The sequence below is a fragment of the Adiantum capillus-veneris genome, chromosome 30 (genome assembly GCF_014529385.1).
Source record: "Adiantum capillus-veneris isolate H3 chromosome 30, ASM1452938v2, whole genome shotgun sequence".
Taxonomy (NCBI): domain Eukaryota; kingdom Viridiplantae; phylum Streptophyta; class Polypodiopsida; order Polypodiales; family Pteridaceae; genus Adiantum; species Adiantum capillus-veneris.
Window position 1 is genome coordinate 77,266,690 of NC_140960.1, and position 23,501 is coordinate 77,290,190.

At 40.7% G+C, this 23,501-nt stretch overlaps 1 protein-coding gene across 1 annotated transcript; it reads left to right on the forward strand.

The window, feature by feature from the left end:
- Nucleotides 1–15,289: 15,289 nt before the first annotated feature.
- Nucleotides 15,290–16,697, forward strand: LOC147418247 (uncharacterized). The gene is made up of 3 exons (XM_086507087.1): nt 15,290–15,690; nt 15,984–16,548; nt 16,638–16,697. Exons 1-3 carry the CDS (start codon nt 15,290–15,292, stop codon nt 16,695–16,697), a joined length of 1,026 nt encoding a protein of 341 aa, XP_086363213.1.
- The last annotated feature ends 6,804 nt before the right edge of the window (nt 16,698–23,501 follow it).

Genomic DNA, 23,501 nt, shown 5'->3' on the forward strand with positions numbered 1-23,501 from the left:
TTCCCCATTCAACCACTTCTCCTCCTCACTTCATTCTTGAAGCAACAGGCCTCTCTCTTTAACACCACAACTCTTCTTCTGGTGCTACCATGTCAACCCCCTCCACTTCAAGGAAGCCAAAGGATGAGATAGAGGCGGTTTGCTTGCATAACACTAGGGATCTGATGGGAAATGCGTACCGCAAGTGTTTTCTAAAGGATCTTGGGTCTTCATGCAACGTGCAGCTATCGGGCCTCATCGAGTTCGAAACCGTGGCAACCTTGATGAACATTGGAAGGGGAGACTTCTTGGTTTCAAGAACCATAGAGTCAATGGCACAGTGGCCATTATTCAACACGTGTAGTCTTGGCGTTCCATGCGCTTGAGAAATGGAAGCTGAAGAGATTTTCCAATAAATTGTAAGTCGTAAAACATTGTTGGTTGTGGATTCTTACCGCTTTTTATTTGTTTTTGACTTTATAGTTTTTGGTGTCGTCATAGATATATTCCCATCCAACTTTGATGAGGAACAACCAATCAAGAGTCTCACGGGAACCTTCAACGCTCTTCATGCCAACATTGGTGTTATGATACTTCCCACGCCACCTTTGATGTTGCTTCAATGCAGAATCTTCTTCTACTCACACATGTATGTAGTGACGACCCCGAAGGATGGATATGGTACGATCATTGTTGTTGACAAACCTTCATTACTGAGCCTGAAATGGCCACAACCCGATGCTTGGTCACTCTTCTCTGTGAAGGAGAAGATGCTTTTTGATATTTTCTCCTCATTAAAATATGGGAAGGCTTCCAGATCAGTAGGGATCAATTGGTGCTTCCCTGTGCATGTTTTTGTACACTTGTTCAAGACATTGCCATTCAATGTCACACCTACTATGTTTTGTAGCAAGAATGTTATGTACGAAGCACTAAGACTCGTATTTGGAGATAATTGGGGAATAGTTGAGGGAGTGCACCAAGGAGATAAATACAAGTATAAGGTGGGGGCTTCAAGTATCGGGATATGATATTTTAAAGTGCACACTACTTTGTACCTACGCTTCCACTATGAGGGTTGGATGTGTAAGAGTGTAAAGTGGATACCCTTACAATCCAGTGTTGTTGATTTTGTGACATTTGACATGCCCATTACTTTGTCAAATGGTGTTTCCGAGATTGTGCAAGTTAGTGATCATTGGGAACACTTGACTATCTTGGGCTACGAAGATATACAAGATGCTTACTTTTGTCTCGGTCGGCAAAAGGTTAGTTCAATTCTTATGTTGTTTACATGTGCTAAGTGTTAGTCTTATTAGAAGCTTTTTTGTTGTTTCCGATTGGTAGGCAGATGGAGGCAGTCATGAAAGTGTAAGAGGAGTGGAGGGTTGCCAACACGTTGTCTTTAAGTTGATCTGGTAGGTCAATGTAATCGACTCTAATGCCACATTGTAAAGCATTCTATTTAATGGAAATTCAAAACTTTTTTGTCGTTATAGTAGTATCACCGTCATTGATTAAATTTTTTGTCGTTATAGTATCACCGTCATTGATTAGTACTGTCTTTAAGTTAATCTGATAGATCAATGTAATCGGCTCTAATGCCACATTGTAAAGCATTCTATTTAATGGAAATTCAAAACTTTTTTGTTGTTATAGTATCACCGTCATTGATTAAGTTTTTTGGATTTTTTTGGTTGTTTGTGTGCGCATCCATGTGTGTTTGTATGTATTTCATAGAGCTTCGGGATGGTATCTTTTTCTGCAGCAGGCCAGGGGCAGGGGGTGGGGGAGTGTATATAAAGGGGAGGGGCTTCTTATTTTTCTGTCAATGCTTGAGAGTGAGACAGAGAGAAAGACACACACAAAGAGAGAGAGAGAGAGAGAGAGAGAGAGAGAGAGAGAGAGAGAGAGAGAGATGGTAGCACATGCTAGCGCATCCTCCTCCCACGCAGCAGTAACATCGCAAGAGCCACACACACCCCTTTTGCAGTTCCTTCTTTTCCTATAGGACATCGAATATGTTGGATGCAATGATCTTCACGGCTTCTTCATCTATACAGTGGATTTACAAAAAACCATGCAACTCCACAATGACACTTTTCATGACATCATAGAGTATATGCATGTGCATATACTCAAGTATGATGTGAACTTTGAAGACAACGCCATGATGTGGTTGCCATGTGATTTGATTCGCTACATCCACAAGGGTGACACTGCATTTTCAAAGAGACTAGCCCACTTGAGGCGATTGCAAAAGAGGTGAACCACTTCCCACAAGTGACAAAGGAAGTTGCAGACTCCTTCAAAAAACACAAAATTGGGCAATCTTTCCACTCAAACATTGCCACCCTCTTCTTCCTTGTCAATGAGGATCCCTCCTTGGAGGAGATGGAGATCTCGCATCTGGCAGTGGGTGGGGTGTTGCCAGATCGTAAAGATCCCAAGCCCGCCCCTATAGGTGTCCAGAGCGAGCGAAGACTACAAGCCATCGAATATCCCCACGGCTTGGAAAGGGTAGTTGCAGTGAGAGAGCAGATTGTTGGCACCTCTGAGGTGCTCGACCCCGAGAACCGTGACCCTGCTGCAATTCCCAAAGTGGAGATTAGCCGTCTTAACAGCATAATTCTAGAAGATGAAGAGTATTTATGCTTGCATGATATGGAAAAGTCTTTTGGTGTCCAGCTAGATGAGTGTCTTAGCCTCATATGCGCCAAGATAGAGTTCCCCCTTGATCCTACACTAGAAGCTACAGATGACAAGCTGCTTCCATTGGGGGACTCTGTTGCTGACACAATTGCACTAGTGACAGCAGATATTCTCGCTACAGAGCAGAGTCAAGTCACAGACGAGTAGTTTGTTGCAACACAAGCAAGGGTTGTTGCCAACCAAACTCCTATCTACCCCGACTTTCCTAGTTTGTAGAGCCCCTGCAAAATTGATGAGAGCGACCTTGAATCCACACCAACAATGGATGATGAGGATAAACAACAAGAGGTAATACTAAGCATCTTGTACGTTGATAATTCAACCTTTCTTCTTTGCTTTTGGTTAATTCCATTTTTGTAGGATATTTTGGACATGGACATGTGGGCTAGCCGGAAAAGGGGGGGAGCGCATGGTGTTTGGGCCTCAGGCAACCATCGCACACTATGTAGGCAAACTACCAATGTAGGTCATGTGCATCATACACAAGAATTTCTTCCCCAACGGCCATTTTGTTTTGTGGGTGCTTAAGGCCACAAGTAAACTCCTATGCTTAGCCACCATCCCTCAAACAACCCATGTAATTATTCAGGTGAAAAAATCACTTGCAATAGCCACTTTTGGCATTGGTTTTTGTGGCAAGGTCATGACAGGCATAGCACTTAGTCAAGCCCCGGGGGGTTGACAGTGCCCAAGCTATAAATGCTTTTTTGCTTACATCCATCCTACCTAATGTTGCAGAACGTCATAGAAAGATCGCAAAATGTCTCCTATCAAAATATAGTTAAGCCGGATGTACAAGCTTTTTAAATGAAAATTATCTCTCTTATCCATGATCTTTTGCAAAGTTCAATTTACTGATTTGATCATGTTCAGTGACCATGCAATTTGTGAAAACTTTACCATTTGTGATTTGTATTAACTATTTGAATGTACATTGAAAAACATTTGTCCAAAGATTGGCATAGAATTATAATTATTTACTAGAGGTGTCCCGAATGTGGCAAAATAGGCCAAATTGGATGTGTCCACAAGGCAGCGAAAAAATGCCATGCAAGCCTTGTCAGGCAAAATATCATTGCCTTGTGAACACAACCAATTTGGCTAAAATAGCCATATTCTTGCAAATGCAGTGCAAATTCTTTACCTAATGGACAATTTCAAGCTAGTCAGGATATTTTTTTAGCCTTAGCTGCCATCATCTAAGATATATAGGCCATCTGGAGAACCTTTTGTATAGTTGATTATCATGTCACCTCCAACCATTTAACAAAATAAATGTAGACAAATATAGACATTAAATGTAGACATTAAGTTCACACAGAGCAACAAAAAGAGATGTAATTGTATTTATCGCAAAGTGCAAATACATTGAGTTCCCAAGAAAACTCAAATCCAGTACAAGGGTTCCAAAGAAAAATTGATTCCAATACAACAGCTAGTTACAAAAAGAGGTTTTGACGACAGAAAGTATCATTCATGCCTTAGGCAACGTGCTAGTTGCATGTGCTTGGCCATGATTGCTACATGCTTGGCATGGACAGCATATAAGAACGTGTCCTCAAAGAGACTAACCAAATAAGCCTTTGCAACCTCCTAAATTGATTCGAGGGCAACTACAGACATCTGAAGCTCTGTGTTCTAGCTTTGTAGCACCTCCTTACATGTCCGTGCGAATGGTGCTTTCTTGATGAGCAGGTCTGTTGTCTTGTGGTAATGTCTAATTTTAGCAAACGCTCGACAAAACCATCGTGCTCTTTGAGGTTAGTGTTGTGGGGGCCCCTGAGCTCCTTGTGGCCGTGCTCTTTGCGGCTTCCTGTAGAATTTTGACTTATGACGGTGCTTGAGAGGTGGCTTGGGGTTATCTTCATCTGGATCATAATCTTCATCATCACTGCTTCGCTCATCATTGTTGGGTTGATTAGAAGGCATGGCACCCATTCCCTTGGGCAGTGACTTCTCGACAACCTAGGCCAGATGGCATTGCGCCCATCTGACCTAGCAACGTGTTTTTGCCCACCCTATGATTCACTGGGATGTCCTCCCCTTCCCACAATGGACGCTCATCCGACATCTCCATCTTTGTGCGCTACGGGTCAGCTAGCTCTTCTGGTTGCCGATTTGCACGCATCTTCTATCTTATGTGCACCTTATTGGTCTTTGGATTCTTCTTTGCACTTTGTTTTGTCTTTTGCATCTAGAAAGTGCGTTCAGGGGGCTTCTTAGAGCTTGTGGTATTCGATGAGGGAGGGAGTGTTTTTGTGTTTGTGATGGGGGGGGTTTCCCTCTTTATATAGGGTGTCCATATAAGGGTGGGTTCACATGGTGAAAAAGAGCCGCTAAAGCACGATAACATAATCTTTTGAATTACACAACCACATGAAAGTAGAGAACTATTCAAACACACAGAGAAAAATGTCTATTTGTAAAATTGCATAAACAATCAAACAATGAAAACACTTGATTCGAAAAGAGGGTGGTGACACAAAAAAATATGTTGTAATGCTCAAATTACGGGGATAACATGTGCATCCAAGTGCAATGGATTTTCCATTATCATGAGATTCTAAATACATCTACTTGTTAGTGTCTGATGTGTCAGGGTACTTATCTTTTTGGACTTTAACTAATGTCTTAGTTTTAAACCTTAGGGGCATGTTTACACAAGTGGCTAATGCTTAGGTAGTTTAAAATATCCAAATTGTCTTACGGTGTGTGGCAGTTTTTTGATGTAACCAACGAGCAGTTTGTAGTCTTCCTGTAGTTGTACTACTGTTTTGGGCCTGTAGTTTGATGATGATGATGAATACACAGTGAAGTAGTACTTTCTTTGTCTCAATCGTGGTGTTTCTTATTCATATGCTTTGCAGTTTTGTGATTTAATGAGGAGTCTCTTATAGTCGTTTTCCTTTATACTGCATGTTTCTTGTACTTAATACTTGTTAGGGTTGTGAGCCTCTAACACTTTGGTGATCCTGAAATTGGTTCAAATTCAGCCTGAACCATATGGCACTCAGGAATGCAGCAAGGTGCTGATATGTTGGTTGAAATAGACCACCTGCAGGAATTCTCGAATTGGGTAACCCTGCAAGAAGAGTCTGAGGAATATGCAACAAAGTTCTTCGAGGAGTTCTTCTCGAATCTGCCAGGGGAAATCAAAATTGCAATTGCTGACATGGTAGGTACATCATTTTTACCTTTCGGGGCATTCAATTTTCTTTCATGTTATAGTCTGTATGAAAGAAAAGTGTTGGTACATTATTCAAGACAGAAGAGAAAAAACAATGCATGAGTGGGTCAGGGCAAGGGTCCAATTTACCAAAACACTCATATATGGCACCAGGTTTAGACTGAGGAGAGAGTTCTTTGCGCGGGGAGTCAGGTAGTGATGACCAAGAGGAACCTATAAGGGGCCTTGCTGCAGAAGTACAAACTGTTGGGACGGGGACTGAACAGTATGAATCGGAACAAAGGCTGCAGGAGACCCCACCTGCAAACCAGGGAGGCCAACAAACAACTCCTCCCACAACATAACCACTTTTGGGACAATTGGTTAATGTATTGCTAACTCAGACAATCTTAAGGGCAAGAAGACAATTGCAGTTTGTACCAACAGGGACAGGTACTTTACCTTTCTATTCACTCCTGGTAAGAGTACTCAGAACACTTCCAATACCTCTAATGACTGCACCAAATCCCCAAGTGGACGCAGCAAAGTTCAATGAGAAAAAGTCCCAAAATGCTGACAACCACGTTGGTCAATTTCAAACAAGGTTGTCTGCAAGTGGATATGAGGCGTTACATCCAGATGTAGTGAAGAAAGAGCATTTTTCAGCAACACTGCATGGTAAGGCCATGGATTGGTTCTTGCAGTATGGAATGCCAACTTTTGAAGAAGTTGAGGAAATTGAAGCAGAAAGATTTGTTGGTTGAAGATTATGCACAGAAATTTAGAAATTTCATAACTGACTGGAGGCAGCACAACAACCTTCTATGGAGCAATTGGGATACTACTTTTGTAAGGGACTCAAAAATGAGTTCATAAGTGCAATAGCAGGAAGACCCCCATTAGCAAATACATAGGATTTTATTGATTTGATGGAAGCAGCTGCAAGAGCTGAAAGAAGATATGGAGGTAAGGCAGAACTCAAGGAAAAGAAGAAGAAGAAGACTGAGGATTTAGAGTCAGAGTCAGAATATGAAGATTCAGATCAAGATATTGAGGAGGAAACTGATACTGATGATGAAGATTGGTCTAAAAGGAAGGAAAAAAAAAAGAAGCAGGAAAAGAAAAAGCATAAGAAAGATAAGGGTAAGCAAAAGAATGAAAAGGAGCACAGAAAGGAAGTAGTAACTGCAGTTGCAGTCAAAAAAATTATTCATGAAAAATTACAGACAATTGGAATGAGCCAGTTTGAAATGTCCAAAAAGCCATATTGTCAGGTTTGTCAAAGATTTGGTCATGAATATGAAAATTTTTATTATAATCCAGATTTCAGGGGAAGAAGACGTGAGTATATTACTCAAAAAATGAGGGAGGTACCTACAAATGTGGTAGCTCCTCAAGGTGCTTACAGGACATATCAGGGACCTATACCTCAAAGAAGGTTTCAGAACCAAAATAATTGGGATACCAGAACAGAGGTCAAAATAATATGTAACAGTTGCAATATAATTATTGTGAAGTAGTAGGACATAGACAAGGTCCTGACTGTGAATTGTGGTGTAGACATAGAAATGATAGAGGCATTCCTATCATCAAGTACAACAATAACAATAATAACAAGCTTCAGGAACGAAATCAACAACCTCCACCCCAACAACAACAAAGATCTCCAGGTGAGGCTAATTTAGTGGTGTTGGAGGAATGGATTGAAGAAGAATGGATTGAGGAAGAATGGATTTAGGACAGGGTACAGTTTCATCACAAGAGGAACAAAAACCTGATCAGAAAGTACAAGAGTGGCAGTATACTCAGGGAATTAGTAAGCATTACAACAGTGATTGTGTAGCATGTATCCAAATTGAGGATATTCATGAAAGCAGTGGGTGCACTAATGTCATGGTTGTAACGAGATCAAAATCAAAGCAAGGAAAGGCAATCGTGCAAGAAAAAGAAGATCATGGCACAGTGAGTTGGGAGCAGAAAGAAGTGAGAACAGAAGCATTCAAGGAAGTACAACGGTCCCAAGGAGGGAATATGCTATCTGAAGAATGGGAGTTTGCTACAAGATCCTTGGTTGACCAAGGGAAACTACGTTAGATAAAAGTAAGACTGTACAGAAAGAGCAGGGCAGTGGTGATGAATTTTATGAAGCTTTGTTGTCAACTCCAATAGCATTTACTGTAAAGAAAATGTTGAGGTTGGTACCTGCATTTTCTCAACAGTTTGTTGAAAAGATTAACTAATGAAGTGGAAGGTACAAATCAGGCAATAGGTAGGGAAACTAAAGAAAAATTACGTGGAGAAGCATGTGAAGTCCTACCAATGGATGTGGATTACAACGTACCAATAGTAGGGGTATCTATTCAAAAGGTTTCTTCCAAGAGTTTTCTTGGATGGCGGGTCAAGAGTTAATATTCTCCCAGAGTTGACATGCAAACGTTTGAATCTCTTAAAATGGGATCCAGTAACTTTTCAGGTGAACATCGCAGACCAAAGACGGGTTCAGCATTTGAAAATTTTGAGGAATTTGCAAATCTTAGTTGGGGGACTACAGTTTGTGGCCAACTTTGTGGTTTTCAAGTTGGAAGAATCTACTTGCTCTTATCCAATGACGTTAGGGAGGCCCTGGTTAAGAGCAGGAAGAGTAAAGCAGTTATGGAGAGCAGACTCTATAGTGATCAAAAGATGAAAGAAGAAAGTGAGAACGTAAATGGATGCAACAAAGGTAATACCACCTCGTTTCAGGGCAATGCATGCAGAAGGACTAAATATGGTAGAAGAAATTGGAGAGGATGTAGAAGAAGAATTTCTTGGAACTAATTCATCAATTGTACCTATTTTTGAAGTAGATGTGCAAAAAATAGCAACCAAATATGTGCTAGATGTTGGAATTAGGGTTGCAGAGAAACGCACACAGCTTGGAGAAGACGAAGGAAGCTCAAGGCACACTATAGACAGTGTTACTTAGTGTGCAATGGAAAGATAGATAGCCCTAGAGTGATGGCCGTATATACAATGCACGAGGGGAAAAAAATCCTAAAGAGGAAAAAAATGCCCCGGCTTTGTGCGAGCATGAAAAATTGGGTTCCTCGCACCTCCCAATGCACTCTGACTGTCACTGTAGATAGTGTTGGCACTGTCCTGTCCAACACCCAAATCAGCCATAAGGCGTCTGAGCCATACACACACTCAACCGTAGCTGTGAAGACTGTCCTGTACTCAGCCTCACAACTTGAAGTGGCCACAGTAGGTTGCTTCTTGCTCAACCATGATATACATGAACTGCCAAGCATGAAACAAAAACCACTTGTGGACACTCGCGTGTCAAAACAACCAACCCAATCTGATTCCGAAAAAGCATGTAAGTCTAGTAGCAATGATCCCCCCTTAAGATAAAACAAGCCAAGATATAAAGTGCCACTAAGGTAGCGGAAAATCCTCTTGAAAACCTGCCAATGCTTAGACCCTGGGCTATCCATAAATCTGCTGACCTGTGAGATTGCAAACTGAATATCCAGCCTCGTGTTGCATACATAAATGAGGCAGCCAATAGCAGTTTGATAAAGAGTAACATCAGTAGGATCGCCAGCATCATGTAGACTCAAGTTCAAACCGGTTTCCATGGGAGTGGCAATAGGTTTGCAATACTTAAGTCCAAACTTACATAGCAATGTCTCTATGTAACTTTTCTGACACAAGGCAATATCACCATCACACTGCTTAAACTGTATACCCAAGTAATGATGCAACAGCCCCAAATCTTTCATCTTGAAAGTAGCATTCAAATCATCCTTAAATTCAGCAATATGTCTCTCATTTGGTTCAGTGATCAGCAAATCATCGACATAAAGAACCACAATGAGAAGTACATCACCCTCACGCTTTACATACATTGTGCTTTCTGTTGGACTGTTACGAAAGCCTCGTTTGACCAAATGAGTGTCAGCTTTCTCATACCAAGCACGAGGAGATTGCTTCAACCCATACAAAGCCTTCTTACATCTGCACACTTTGTCCTCTTGTCCTTTTATGACAAAACCGCGAGGCTGCGTTACATAAACTTCCTCAAATATGTCACCATTCAAGAAAGCAGTAACAATGTCTGATTGATGTACATCCCAACCAAAATGAGCTGCCAATGCACATAGAAAATGCACAGTAGTCATACTACAAGTGGGAGCAAAATTCTCTTCATAATCTATGCCTTTTTGTTGTGCATAACCCTTTGCAACAAGTCGAGCCTTATGGCGATCGATCTCACCATCTGGCTTGCGTTTTAACTTGTAAACCCACTTCGTACCAATGGCCTTTTTGCCAGGAGGCAAATCACATAAAGTCCATGTGTCAATTTTTTATAAGTGCATCATATTCTAATTGCATGGCAGCCATCCAATTTTTTGAGTTTTGTGCTTCATCAAAAGACAGAGGCTCCTCAACATCATGTAAGCTAGACACAGTCAAAGCATAACAATCTGATGCATAAGATGCATGGCGAGAGCCTGAACGAGTACGACTAGACAATGGTGCGTCCAATTTACTGTCACGCAAAGTGTGCACCAACCATTTTGGCATACCTCTAGCCTGCTCATTTTCAGCCCTTTCCTCATCAACTACATCATGTACATCTGCATCAGAAATAGGCTGATCTGTAACATTTTCAGAAACCCCCATAGGCTCTACATTTGCCTCATTGGAACTTACATTCATATTTCCATCACCGAAAACAAGCAATAAAGTGTCATAAATGTCCTGTGAGCTTACATTACTGTCTCTAGTACATGACAGCAAGGGCTAAACAGAATCTTCAACAAACACTACATCCTGTGAAACCAGAATACGTTTTGTTTGTGGATGATACAACCTGTAACCTTTGCTTTCAGCACTATAACCAACAAAAATACATTTGACAGCCTTATCATCCAATTTTCTGCACTATGTTTGTGGCACCAAAGCATATGCCAAATAGCCAAAAACACGCATGTGCTCAATAGAAGGCTTTCTATCATGCCATGCTTCATATGGAGTAATAGACTGCAAAGCTTTCGTAGGACACCTGTTTAGTACATAAGTGGCACACATGATGGCCTCAAGCCAAAAAGAATGCGGCAAAGCTTGACTTTTGACCATACATCGTGCCATTTTCGTGAGTGACCTGTTTTTCCTCTTAGCAACACCATTTTGCTGAGGTGTATAAGGCACTGTACATTGGTGTTTTATCCCATGACTAGCTAGAAATGCATTGAATTCATGAGACATATACTCCCCCCCTTCGATCAGAACGGAGGGTGTCCATAGTACATTTTGAGACATTTTCATCCATAGCCAAAAATTATTTGAAGCACATAAAAACTTCGGACTTCGCTTTAAGCGGAAATACCATTCATGCCCGGATTAATCATCAATTAAATTCATGAAGTAAAGGTAATTTCCCAAGGACGGAGTTTTCATGGGCCCACAAACATCAATATGCACAAGCTACAACCTGCATGTGGCCCGAACTGAACCATCCTTTGGAAACTTAGAACACTGCATCTTACCCAAAATACAACCTTCACAAACATGTTTGACAGGTGCTTCAAGAGGCAGCAGAGAAGCAATCATATCAGATTTCTACAAACGCAGCAAACTGGCAAAATTCAGATGGCCAAAACGTGCATGCCAAAGTTTTGTATGTGAAATAGACCTTGAATCTGCAACACCATTCGCAAAATTTTGTCCACACTTGTCATACAAAGTGAGCTTATACAGCCCACGGCACAAAAGGCCAAATGCAACAATTCATCATCACCAAAATTGAGATCATGAATTGTACATCTGACATCCACAAGTTTGACTACAAGTCCAAGTCTTGCAAGTGCGGATAGAGACAAGAGATTCTTCTTGATCCCAGGTACATAAAGTGCATCAACAAGTGTGAAGGAACTTCCATTTGCAACATTAAGCACAATCTTTCCAACTCCTCAAACCGGATAAGAGGCATTGTTGGCACAAGTGACTGAATTCTGACGAGGGACAAACTCAAGAGAGGTGAACAATTCACGATGTGAGGTAATGTGCTTTGTAGCACCACTGTCGAAATACCGCACATGTGAATCTGGAGCAACTGACAAGCATGCATCATGGACAGTAGGATTGTAACTGCACTCTGCGCTTAAATCTCATTCTGCATCAACATCAGCATTACAGTCTCCTTTGACAGAAGACTCAACAATGGCTGCATTTGTAGTGGAACTAGCATTTGCAGTGGAACCACCCTCTTTCTTCTTAGCCTCTTTTGCCTTCAACTTAGGACACTGCTTGATCAAGTGATCATTAGCTTTAGAATAATGCCAACGCATCTTCTTTTTGCCCTTATCACCAAAATTGCCAAACAAAGTGCTGCCAGCAGAAGCATTAGGATCAGAAGTTTTGCCACTCGCAGCAGAACCATAAGAAGTAGCTGCATTGCTGTTACCACCCTTTTTTTGAGAAGCAATAAACTTGTGTTCAACTGCACGCTATCTAGTCCTATTTTTTCTGGAAAGTTACTCTTGCAACAGCAATGTGCATAATGCATCAAACTTGACAACTTCTGGATTTCCTTGGGTCATAAGTCTCCAAGTACTAGCAAAAGTCTGGTAAGAACTTATCTAGTAAGGCATCAAGAACAGTCTGCGCAAGGGAACTATCTAAAATTACTTCTGCTGCAGAAATAAGTTTCTCATTAATATCCTTGGCACTAGCAAGGAAAGTGTCCATATCATCTTCCTCATGCATAATCTTCGACTCCAGCTCTTTACGCAGCAAAGAAATTTTAGCCTCATTGCGACTTGCATAAAGACCAGCCAATATATCCCAAACATGTTTTGTAGATTTTGCTAAACGGATGTGAGGAACAATGGTGCGCTTCACAGACAACGCAATCAATGCATGAGCCTACGCATCCTTTACTTCCCAACGAGCTTTTTCTGCCGTAGGCAAAACAACTCTAATAGTAGTAATCCTTGCAGCAAGACCTGCAACATCCTCAACATCGCCTACATCCTCAAAACCAGGACGTACATCAATGCCCTGCACAATATTCCAGACGCCCTTTGACACAAGAACGTGTTGCATTATATAAGCCCACATAGGGTAGTTGTCCCCATCCCACCTGTCCTCAGCAGCAAACATCCTCAAAACATATGTGTTGTTGTCAGCCATGGTAAATGTTGCACCTGATGTGAAAACTGCCCGAAAATAGGAGAAACGGAGCGGGAACAACACGTGCTATATAGCACAAACCGTAGAAGACTTTAAGGCACCTGTTATGCAGAAAACGAAACTGACAGAAACTCTGCACAAAATGACAAAATAGCATGTGCAGCACTGCTTGTAGTGGGAACGTTCGCCAAACCTCACTGTAATCGGAGAAAGTGAGTAGGCATGTGCTAGAGCAGTTGGCGACTAAGCACGCGAGGACGTAACCTGCTCTGATACCAATTGTTGGAATTAAGGTTGCAAAGAAACGCACACATCTTGGAGAAGACAAAGGAAGCTCAAGGCACAACAATAGAGAGTGTGTTACTTAGTGTGCAATGGAAAGATAGATAGCCCTACAGTGATGGACGTATATACAATGCTCGGGGGAAAAAACCTCCTAAAGAGGGAAAAAATGCCCCGGCGGTCCTAGTGTGTTCACACACATCACTACCACATGTATATGGTAACACTACAACCAGAAGATGATGGAATACATCTAATAACTCATAAATCAGTAATTACTCAGGGGAGTAAACAATCAAATAACAAGATGGGCAATGAGTTGTTGAAGAACCCAAAGATTGAAAATAGAGAAGAGGATGAAGACATTGAAGCAATGAAGTAAGCAAAGAGAGCCTTTGAACACCAAATGGCAAGAACTACTAGAGTGAATCAGGATGAACTGCAGGAAATGAACCTCAACACCCAGGAGGAACCACAGACAGTGAAGGTATCAGCAGATATGGATGAGTAATTTAAACTAAGACTAAAGGAATTGTTGTTAGAATTCAATGATGTTTTTGCATGAAAATACACAGATATGAAAGGAGTAGATGCTAGCTTCTATCAACACAAAATTAATTTGAAAGCAGATGTAGTTCTGGTTGTACAACAAAGGTACATGATGAATCCCAATAATCCAAACAGGTTAAAGAAGAAATTGACAAACTATTGGCTGTTGGTTTCGTTTATCCTTTAGAGGAAGCTACCTGGTTGTCACCAATTATTGTAGTTCCAAATAAGAATGGAAAGATCAGGGTGTGTGTGGATTACATGAAACTGAATGCTACTATAGTAACCGGTCCATTTCCATTAACTTTTTATGATACACTACTCCAAATTTTAATGGCATTTGAAGACAAGGAAAAAACAGCTTTTGTGACCGAATGGGGAGTTTATGCTATGTGATGACATTTGGCTTGAAAAATGCTCCACCAACATTTCAAAAAGTAGTACAACATATGTTTTTTGAATTTCTTACAACATTTATGAGGGTTTTCTTGGATGATTTTAGTGTTTTTGGAAAGAAGCAGGAGCATCTTGAACACTTGAGGTTGTGTTTTCAAAAGTGTAAAGAATTTATATTGTCATTAAATCCAACCAAATGTGCATTTTCAATGAAAAGAGGAGTTCTTTTAGGGCATGTAATATCTGAAGAAGGGGTTTCTATTGATTCAAGAAAGGTGAAAGCAATTAGAAAGGCACCAGAACCAAGAACAATTAAACAATTGAGCGGATTTTTGGGACAAGTCAAGTGGCATAACATATTCTTGAGGTATTTGGCTCATGTCTTCACACCATTTAACAAAGATTACAAAGAAGGATATTGTATTTGAATGGGAAGAAGAGCAGAGAAAGGCATTCAGGATTTTGAAAAACATGTTGACTGTAGCACTAGTGTTGATTGTTCCTGATTGGAAGTTACCATTTCACATCTTTGTGGATGCATCTCATGTAGTAGTGGGTGCAGCATTAATGCAAGAAACCAATAGAGGTTGGTTCAGAACTATTTACTATGCAGGCAGGGTATTGATACCTGCAGAGAAGAATTACACAGTTTTACTGAGAGGGACTGCTTGGGAATGATTTATTCACTACAAAAGTTTAGACATTACCTATTGGCAAATAGAGTAATTTTTCATGTGGATCACCAAGCATTGATCTACTTGGTGAATACACCCCACCTTTCAAGAAGGTTGGCAAGATGGATACTGCTATTGCAGGAATTTGATTATGTAGTGATACATATTCCAGACAGACTTCATGTATTAGCTGATTATTTGAGTAGATTGGAAACAGGAGAGGAAGATTCTGGAGGAATACCTGATCAATTGCTTGATGACGAGTTGTTTCTAGTTAAGGTGACTGATTAGTCCGAAGATTGGTATGAAGACATGCTTTAGTTTTTTTATTGAAGGGGTGTTACCTGAAGCAATGACTAAGGATCATAGAAAGAGATTTGCATTACGAAGCAAATCTTTTGTAGTTATTGCAAGGGTTTTATACAAAAGAGGAATTGATCAAGTGATCACGAGATGTGTTCCTGAGTTTGAACAAAGAGCAGTACTGGCAAAAGCTCATGTAGGTAATTCAACAGGTTATTTTTCAGGAGATGTTACTGCAAGAAAATTATTTCAAGCAGGACTTTGGTGGCCAACTGTTATAAAATATGCTCAGGAATTTAGTAAGAAGTGTTTGTTGTGTCAAAGAGAGGGTAGACCATTGAATGTAGACCCGATGCCCTTGCAACCTATATTACCTTTGGAACCATTTCAAAAGTGGGGATTAGATTTTGTTGGTCCCATCAAGCCACCCGCAAGGCTTACACTGAACAAGTACATCTTGGTTGCAAACTGATTATTGCACAAAATGGATAGAAGTTGTGGCTTTGAGAGATAATACAACAAGGAGTGTGGAAATTTTTTTGTATAAAAATATAATGACTGTCCTATTGAGTCGGTTTTTTTATCAAGGAGGACATTTATTAACAAAGTGATCAGTAAACTAACTCGACTGCATATGATTCTGCATAAGAAATCAATTGTGTACTATCCTCATGCAAATGGACAAGCAGAAGTACCAATAAGATTTTGATCAAGGTAATCAGGAAGTTGGTGAATCAGAACAGGATAGATTGGGATGAGAAGTTGGATTCAGCACTTTGGGCTATTTGGACATCATTTAAAGTGACAACATGCATGATACCATTCAAGTTGGTGTATGGATTGGAAGCAGTAGTTCCTATGGAATTTTTAGTACCAAGCCTCAGGGTTGCAGTTCAACAAAAACTATCTCCTAAAGAGTCAGTCAACTGCAAAAACGAAGCATTACTAAAACTAGAAGAGGACAAAATTCAGAGCATGTATATTGTAGAGGTTATCCAACAAAGAAGACAAGCTTGGATCAACACGAACATAAAGTTCAAAATTTTCTCTGCAAGAGATTGGGTGATGGTTTACAATAGCAAGCTAGGACCCAGACCTGGAAAATTGAAACTTGGATTTGTAGGGCCATTCCAGATAGTTAGGTATGTTAAACCTAATACGTTTATTTTGGTCGATGAGTCAGGACAGTCAATTACTAAGCCGGTAAATGGTTTTCGACTTAAACCATTTTTTGGAGAAATAAAGGATACTCAAGTAGAGCATCAAATTAATGATGTTAGTGGGATAGAGATGGCTTATGCATGCAAGGCAATGAACAAAGGCATCATTTTTAGGGGTGCAAAAATTTCTACTTTGCGGCATTTTTCTTCCTCGCTACACTTTCTTGCTTGTTGCAGTATGTCGAGCCGCTTTGCAACACACCTATGGGTGCGGGGCAGGGTTTGACTCAAGGATGAAGGGAGAAGAGCCCTTTGTCACACTATGACCTCTATGCAACCAGAGGGACGATGGTGGATGAGTTGAGTGAGGAGGATGAGCCAGAAATACCTACACCAATCAAGGCTTTACCACCTTCAAAAGAGGAAGTAATCCCATAGTATACTTTCTTGGACTTCAAGTATGATTTAGTGGCAAATGAGGAGAGTTGAAGCCAGGTAGTATCAAATGCCAATGGTATACTTAAAGCATGTGCAGGCAAATGATGGGTATATCTTTGCAGAGGATTATTTGAATGAAGGACTGATTACATAGGTGTTTGATATACCTACTGCAAAAGACAATGAGGTCATCAAAGCAACTAAAAAGGACATGACAAAGGCTTTTGGACAGCCTCAAGGTGGGAGGCATTACTATCAACTATCAAGAATGAAGAACCAGGTGAGACTGCAGCAGGTGAAATGGTTTCTTGAAAGAATATTTTTGATGGTCAAGTTAGAGTATATAAGCAGGGAAAATTATGGCATATTGCTAGTAGCTGAGACTGGCAGGCAGATTGGATGGGCAAACATCCTATTTGACAAGATCAAGTTTAAAATTTACACCATGCAAAAGAGAAGGATAAAACAACAAAAGTGGGACCATATTTGGCAGCAACTTTTCAGTATGTAAACAACAAGAGCATTTTGCAGGGGGGGAAATTTTCTAGGGACGGGACAGTGGATTGAAGACTCGGGATCTGCACCAAGGAAGGAAAAAAGACAAAAGTTGTATCAAGAACAGAAGACCCTACATATGACAAAGGATGTGCAAAATTTGATCTCTCTAGGATATTCAGCAAAGGAGTCTCTAGAAGCAATTAAGGTGAATCTCGACAAAGAATTTGGGGACTTGTTTCTTGAAGTTGGTATGGAAACAAGTGAAAAACCAGCAGTATCTATGTCAGTCAAGACAGGTTTTAAACTTAGAAAGCTAAAACAAAAGCCTACATGAGAGACACATGTCCATAACAGTTGGGGAATCTGCAATTGAAAAGCCTAACATACCCAAGGCAAGTTTTTCAAATGTATTTTTCAGTGAGATGCAAAATGCAATTGGGGTAGCGAAAGAATATGTGGAACAATAGACAATGGATTTTACTTTAGTGAAGAGAGGAGAATAAGAGACTGCACACTGAATTGGAGCAGATTAAGAAGGAAGCACTGAAGGAAAAGAAAATTCAGACCGAAGAAGCAGTTTTACAGAGAAAAGTTCAAGAGTTGACTGAAAGCTAGGAGCTTATGCAAAAGGAGAGCCTTATATAAGCATTTGGTAGCATACAGACAGAAATGTTTAGCTAGAATTGCTCAATGGAGGGATGAGTGGTTTAATGTCTTGCAGGGACAGTTGAGTGAAATGAGTACTTTAAATGCTTACTTTGGAGAGCAGCAAACAGGGTTTTGTTGAATACAGTTACAGCATGCAAAAAAGTGGAAGAAAAGATTAGGGAAATGTCAGAGGAGGAGCTAGATGTAGAGAGATGGTATCTGGCTTTAAGTGACGTGGAAAAGATGAGGGCTGAAATGAGAGACCATATGAAAGGTGTTTGGGAGCAAATCAAAGTCAGAATGTATGATGTAGTTCGTAAACCATATTAGATATTTGCAAAAGAAGAAGTAAAGGAGGAGAACTTATTTGTGCAGAAGCAAAATGATGAATTGAAGCAGCAGTATGATGAATTGAAACAACAAAATGAGGAATGGAGAAGTAATTGGAGCAGTAGAAATGTCAGCAACCTGAACAACTATATACTCAAAGTGATATTGTAATGTTGGAAGTAACTGAAACTGAAGTTCAGATGCAGTCAATTGAAGATGCAGTTACAATTAAAGTTGCACGTGAAGAGGCAACTGGTGCAAGTGGACAACAGAAATGTAAAGATCCAGTACTTATTGGTGTTGAAGATATACTCAATAAGGAGACTATTGAGGTTACAAAGGAAGCAACTGAAGCTAAAGTGGATGTAGGACTTGCTGAAGATGGTAAGATAAGTGCAACTGAAGGAGAAAGTTCAAAGCAGACTGAAGTTAAAGATCATGTTGATGTTGAAATTTTTGATCAACGGATGGTTTCTTACAATGTTTGATAAACATTGCCCACCAGGTGTGCCAGGTGTTAGTGTCTAATGTGTCAGGGTAATTTTTGTGGACTTTAACTAAGGTCTTAGTTTTAAACCTTAGAGGCATGTTTACACAAGTGCCTAATTCTTAGGTAGTCTAAAATACCCAAATTGTCTTATGGGATGTGGCAGTTTTTGGATGTAACCAACAAGCAGTTTGCAATCTTCCTGTAGTCGTACTACTGTTTTGGGCCTATAGTTTGATGATGATGATGAATACACAGTGAAATAATACTTTCTTTGTCTCAATCATGGTGTTTCTTATTCATATGCTTTGCAATTCTGTGATTTAATGAGCAGTCTCATGTAGTCGTTTTCCTTTATACTGTATGTTTCTTGTACCTGTTAGGGTTGTGATCCCCTAACACTACTACCTCCTGTCCCAAACTTTTCCCACCCTGTTCCTTGATACTCGCTGCATGCGGTGTTGGACCTTGTGAGGGTCTCCAGCACTCTAAGGAACGAACATGGGTCAGTCAACGGCCTTCTTTTGCCAAGCGTGATGACCTTGCACGTTCAATCGGCACTTTGCGTCCAAAGGTGGTACGGTAAAACCAGTTGAACATTTCCTGAAGATAGCATGAGCGCATTGAACCCCCTCCATGTCTTGTATTCTTGAAGTAGACACCCCTGGCACGATATTGTGACTTCTCCATACCTTGCGTGCTCCAAAGATCCAATGAACCATACATGTTCATAAAGTATGCACCATGGGCATAGAGGATGTGCTTCCCATAAAGCCACAACACATCAATGATCAAAACTAAAGCATAGTATAGGTCAAGTCGGATATGTACCATGCGCATAGAGGATGTGATGCCCATAAAGCCACAACACATCGATGATCAAAACTAAAGCATAGTACAGACCAAGTCGAAATAGCAAGCACTCACCATATAGCGTGTAATGTTTGATTCACCACATGCAGTGATGACCACCTTTGTGAACTCCACCGCCAAATTTTGGAATTCTTGTCATTGCTCATTGGTTGTCTTGCAAGCCATAGTATCTTCATCATCTTTTTGAATACCGCCCAAACATGTTGTCAGCTAAGCACAACACTTGCATTGCTATCATTTTCTTTTGTGGCACGATTAGGCTCCTCCACCATAGGACATCGTAGCATCGAATGCTCCCACACATGTGTAATTTGTGAATTGTCCTCTTCCTCTGTTTTGTCGACTATTGCAATTTTATGTGCATTCTCCTTATAGACCTTAATGCAAAATGGACAAGGATATAGAGCTCCAACCCCTTGTTTTCACCCTAGAATGCACTTGATTGTTTTCAAATCGTCACCTAAGTGCCATTCAACTTCAAACTCCCGTATGCCATCTACTTGGAGTTTGTCCCCAGCTACTTGTGCCTTAACGATATATATTATCCACGGAATGCGTTCAAAAAAATCCAAGAAAGCATTCCATGGATCTCCTTAGGAACCTCAATAGCACCAAGCCACCAAATTTCTTTTTCCAACTGCACACTGAAAGATGGTGCACAATCCTCGTTCATAATTGTGCGTTTTGCATCAAATAATGCCTCGTTCATGAGAGTAATACTCATCCTTTCTAATCTTTGTTTCTTCACAATCTGACACTTGTCTAGCTTGAGCACAAACACCAACTTTGAACCTAGCACTACAAAATGTCCAAAATAACATAAGGGAAACCATAATTTGAAAAAAAAAAAAAGAAAATTGCATTGTTGTAGCCTCACCATTAGGTTGTGCACCATAAAAATGTAACCATTTGAAGCCTTGTCAAATCAACAAAATTATTATTTGACATTGATTAAGGAAATCTCTTGTTCACCCTGTCTGCACCTACGATTGCATTGGCACGTTTCCTAACTCCTTTTGATCGCTTGGTAAAGATGGATCAAGGCATTATCTCCTCTATGTGCAAATAGCCTATATTCTAAAGTACACATCCTCATTTGAGGCCTTCTTAGCAAGATTGACCTTAAGTGGTATAGGAAAAATATTCTCAATAATTTCTTTTTCCCTTAAAGAATCCTTAAGGAGACCATATAAGGCAATCTAGCCCTTAGTACTAATCCCAACTTCATCACAAGCCTTCTGTACATCAACATCGTTCACAAGATTTGAAAACCTTCTCATCACCTCCTTTGTGATATCATTGTTTAAATGTTCTGCATTTGATGCTCGTAAAAGGGCTACGACATCCGATTTCTTGAGGCACAAACTTAACAAATGGATGCGATCCTCCTGGCTGCAGCCACCACCCAGCTCTTTGATAAAATTCCTACAAGAATGAATAAAAAACATCGCCACAAAATTCCTACAAAAATGGACAAAAATGTTACCATAGAAGCACAGATTGGAGCGCAACAAAATGCACCTTGTAGTTGTAACCCTTCTTTATTTGGCACCGTCTTCGGGGGCTAAGGTCTCTATGACATTGAAGCTCCTCTTGTGTTCCCTTGCACCTAAGAGCGTCCTTTTAAGATGCAAGATCTTATCTTCAAGCTTCACAATCTTAGCATCCTTCTCTTCCACCTGTAGCTTAAGAGTTTCGACTGCCTCCTCTGCATGAATGATCCTTTTGTGCAATCCACTAGTGGTATGGGAAAAAAGTTGACATAGATGCAAAGACCATTGTGTGCTATCAGCTCCAATAGTTGACAATTGCTTGCAGTATCCAAGAAGACATTGCTCCCCTCTACCTACATATTGTAAGAATGAAGCAAGGCTATTGAATGGTGGATACACATTGATGGCTGGATCATTAGGGTAGAGGCTGTTGGAATTAGGGTTGCAGAGAAACACACACAGCTTGGAGAAGACGAAGGAAGCTCAAGGCACACAATAGAGAGTGTATTACTTAGTGTGCAATGGAAAGATAGATAGCCCTAGAGTGATGGGCTTATATACAATGCACGGGGGAAAAAACCTCCTAAAGAGGGAAAAAATGCCCCGGCGGTCCTAGTGTGTTCACACACATCACTACCACATGTATATGGTAACAAATCCCCCCTGGAGTGATGCGGTGAACGAGAGCTGGCACATGAGTAAAGGGAAGTGTCATGCCCTGAGGACAGGATGAGTCCACAAAGGGGAGTAAGCCCAAAGCTTTGCGGAAATCTTCAAGCTTCTCACGAGACAATGCCTTTGTGAAAAGATCTGCAAGGTTGTCCTGTGTTGGCACATAAGCCAAGTTGATCTCTCCTGCTGAGAGCCTCTCCCTGACATAGTGGTAATGCACCTCAATGTGCTTTGTGCGAGCATGAAAAATTAGGTTCCTCGCAACTGCCAATGCGCTCTGACTGTCAATGTAGATAGTGTTGGCAGTGTCCTGTCCAACACCCAAATCAGCCATAAGACGTCTAACCCATACACACTCAACCGTAGCTGTGAAGACTGCCCTGTACTCAGCCTCACAACTCGAAGTGGCCACAGTAGGTTGCTTCTTGCTCAACCATGATATACATGAACTGCCAAGCATGAAACAAAAACCACTTGTGGACACTCGCGTGTCAAAACAACCAGCCCAATCTGAGTCCGAAAAAGCATGTAACTCTGGCGGCAATGATCCCCCCTTGGGATAAAACAAGCCAAGATGTAAAGTGCCACTAAGGTAGCGAAAAATCCTCTTGACAGCCTGCCAATGCTTAGACCCTGGGCTATGCATAAATCTGTTAACCTGTGAGACTGCAAATTGAATATCTGGCCTCGTATTGCATACATAAATGAGGCAGCCAACAGTAGTTTGGTAAAGAGTGACATCAGCAGGATCACCAGCATCATGTAGACTCAACTTCAAACCTGTTTCCATGGGAGTGGCAATAGGTTTGCAATCCTCAAGTCCAAACTTACATAGCAATGTCTCTATGTAACTTTTCTGACACAAGGCAATACCACCATCACACTGCTTAAACTGTATACCCAAGTAATGATGCAACAGCCCCAAATCTTTCATCTTGAAAGTAGCATTCAAATCAGCCTTAAATTCAGCAATATGTCTCTCATTTGGTCCAGTGATCAGAAAATCATCCACATAAAGAACCACGATGAGAAATACATCACCCTCACGCTTTACATACAATGTGCTTTTTGTTGGACTGTTACGAAAGTCTTCTTTGACCAAATCAGTGTCAGCTTTCTCATACCAAGCACGAGGAGATTGCTTCAACCCATACAAAGCCTTCTTACATTTGCACACTTTGTCCTCTTGTCCTTTTATGACAAAACCGCGAGGCTGCGTTACATAAACTTCCTCAAATATGTCACCATTCAAGAAAGCAGTAACAATGTCTGATTGATGTACATCCCAACCAAAATGAGCTGCCAATGCACATAGAAAACACACAGTAGTCATACGACAAGTGGGAGAAAAAGTCTCTTCATAATCTATGCCTTTTTGCTGTGCATAACCCTTTGCAACAAGTCGAGCCTTATGGCGATCGATCTCACCATCCGGCTTGCGTTTTAACTTGTAAACCCACTTCGTACCAATGGCCTTTTTGCTAGGAGGCAAATCACATAAAGTCCATGTGTCAATTTTTTATAAGTGCATCATATTCTAATTGCATGGCAGCCATCCAATTTTTTGAGTTTTGTGCTTCATCAAAAGACAGAGGCTCCTCAACATCATGTAAGCTAGACACAGTCAAAGCATAACAATCTGATGCATAAGATGCATGGCGA

What these genes read in the sequence shown, in the direction of transcription:
- LOC147418247 (XM_086507087.1), top strand. Translation starts at nt 15,290, where the DNA reads ATGACTAAGGATCATAGAAAGAGATTTGCATTACGAAGCAAATCTTTT. An exon ending in GCAAGGCTTACACTGAACAA is followed by an intron (nt 15,691 to 15,983) that starts GTACATCTTGGT and finishes GAATCAGAACAG; the next exon opens with GATAGATTGGGATGAGAAGT. An exon ending in AGATGGCTTATGCATGCAAG is followed by an intron (nt 16,549 to 16,637) that starts GCAATGAACAAA and finishes TGCTTGTTGCAG; the next exon opens with TATGTCGAGCCGCTTTGCAA.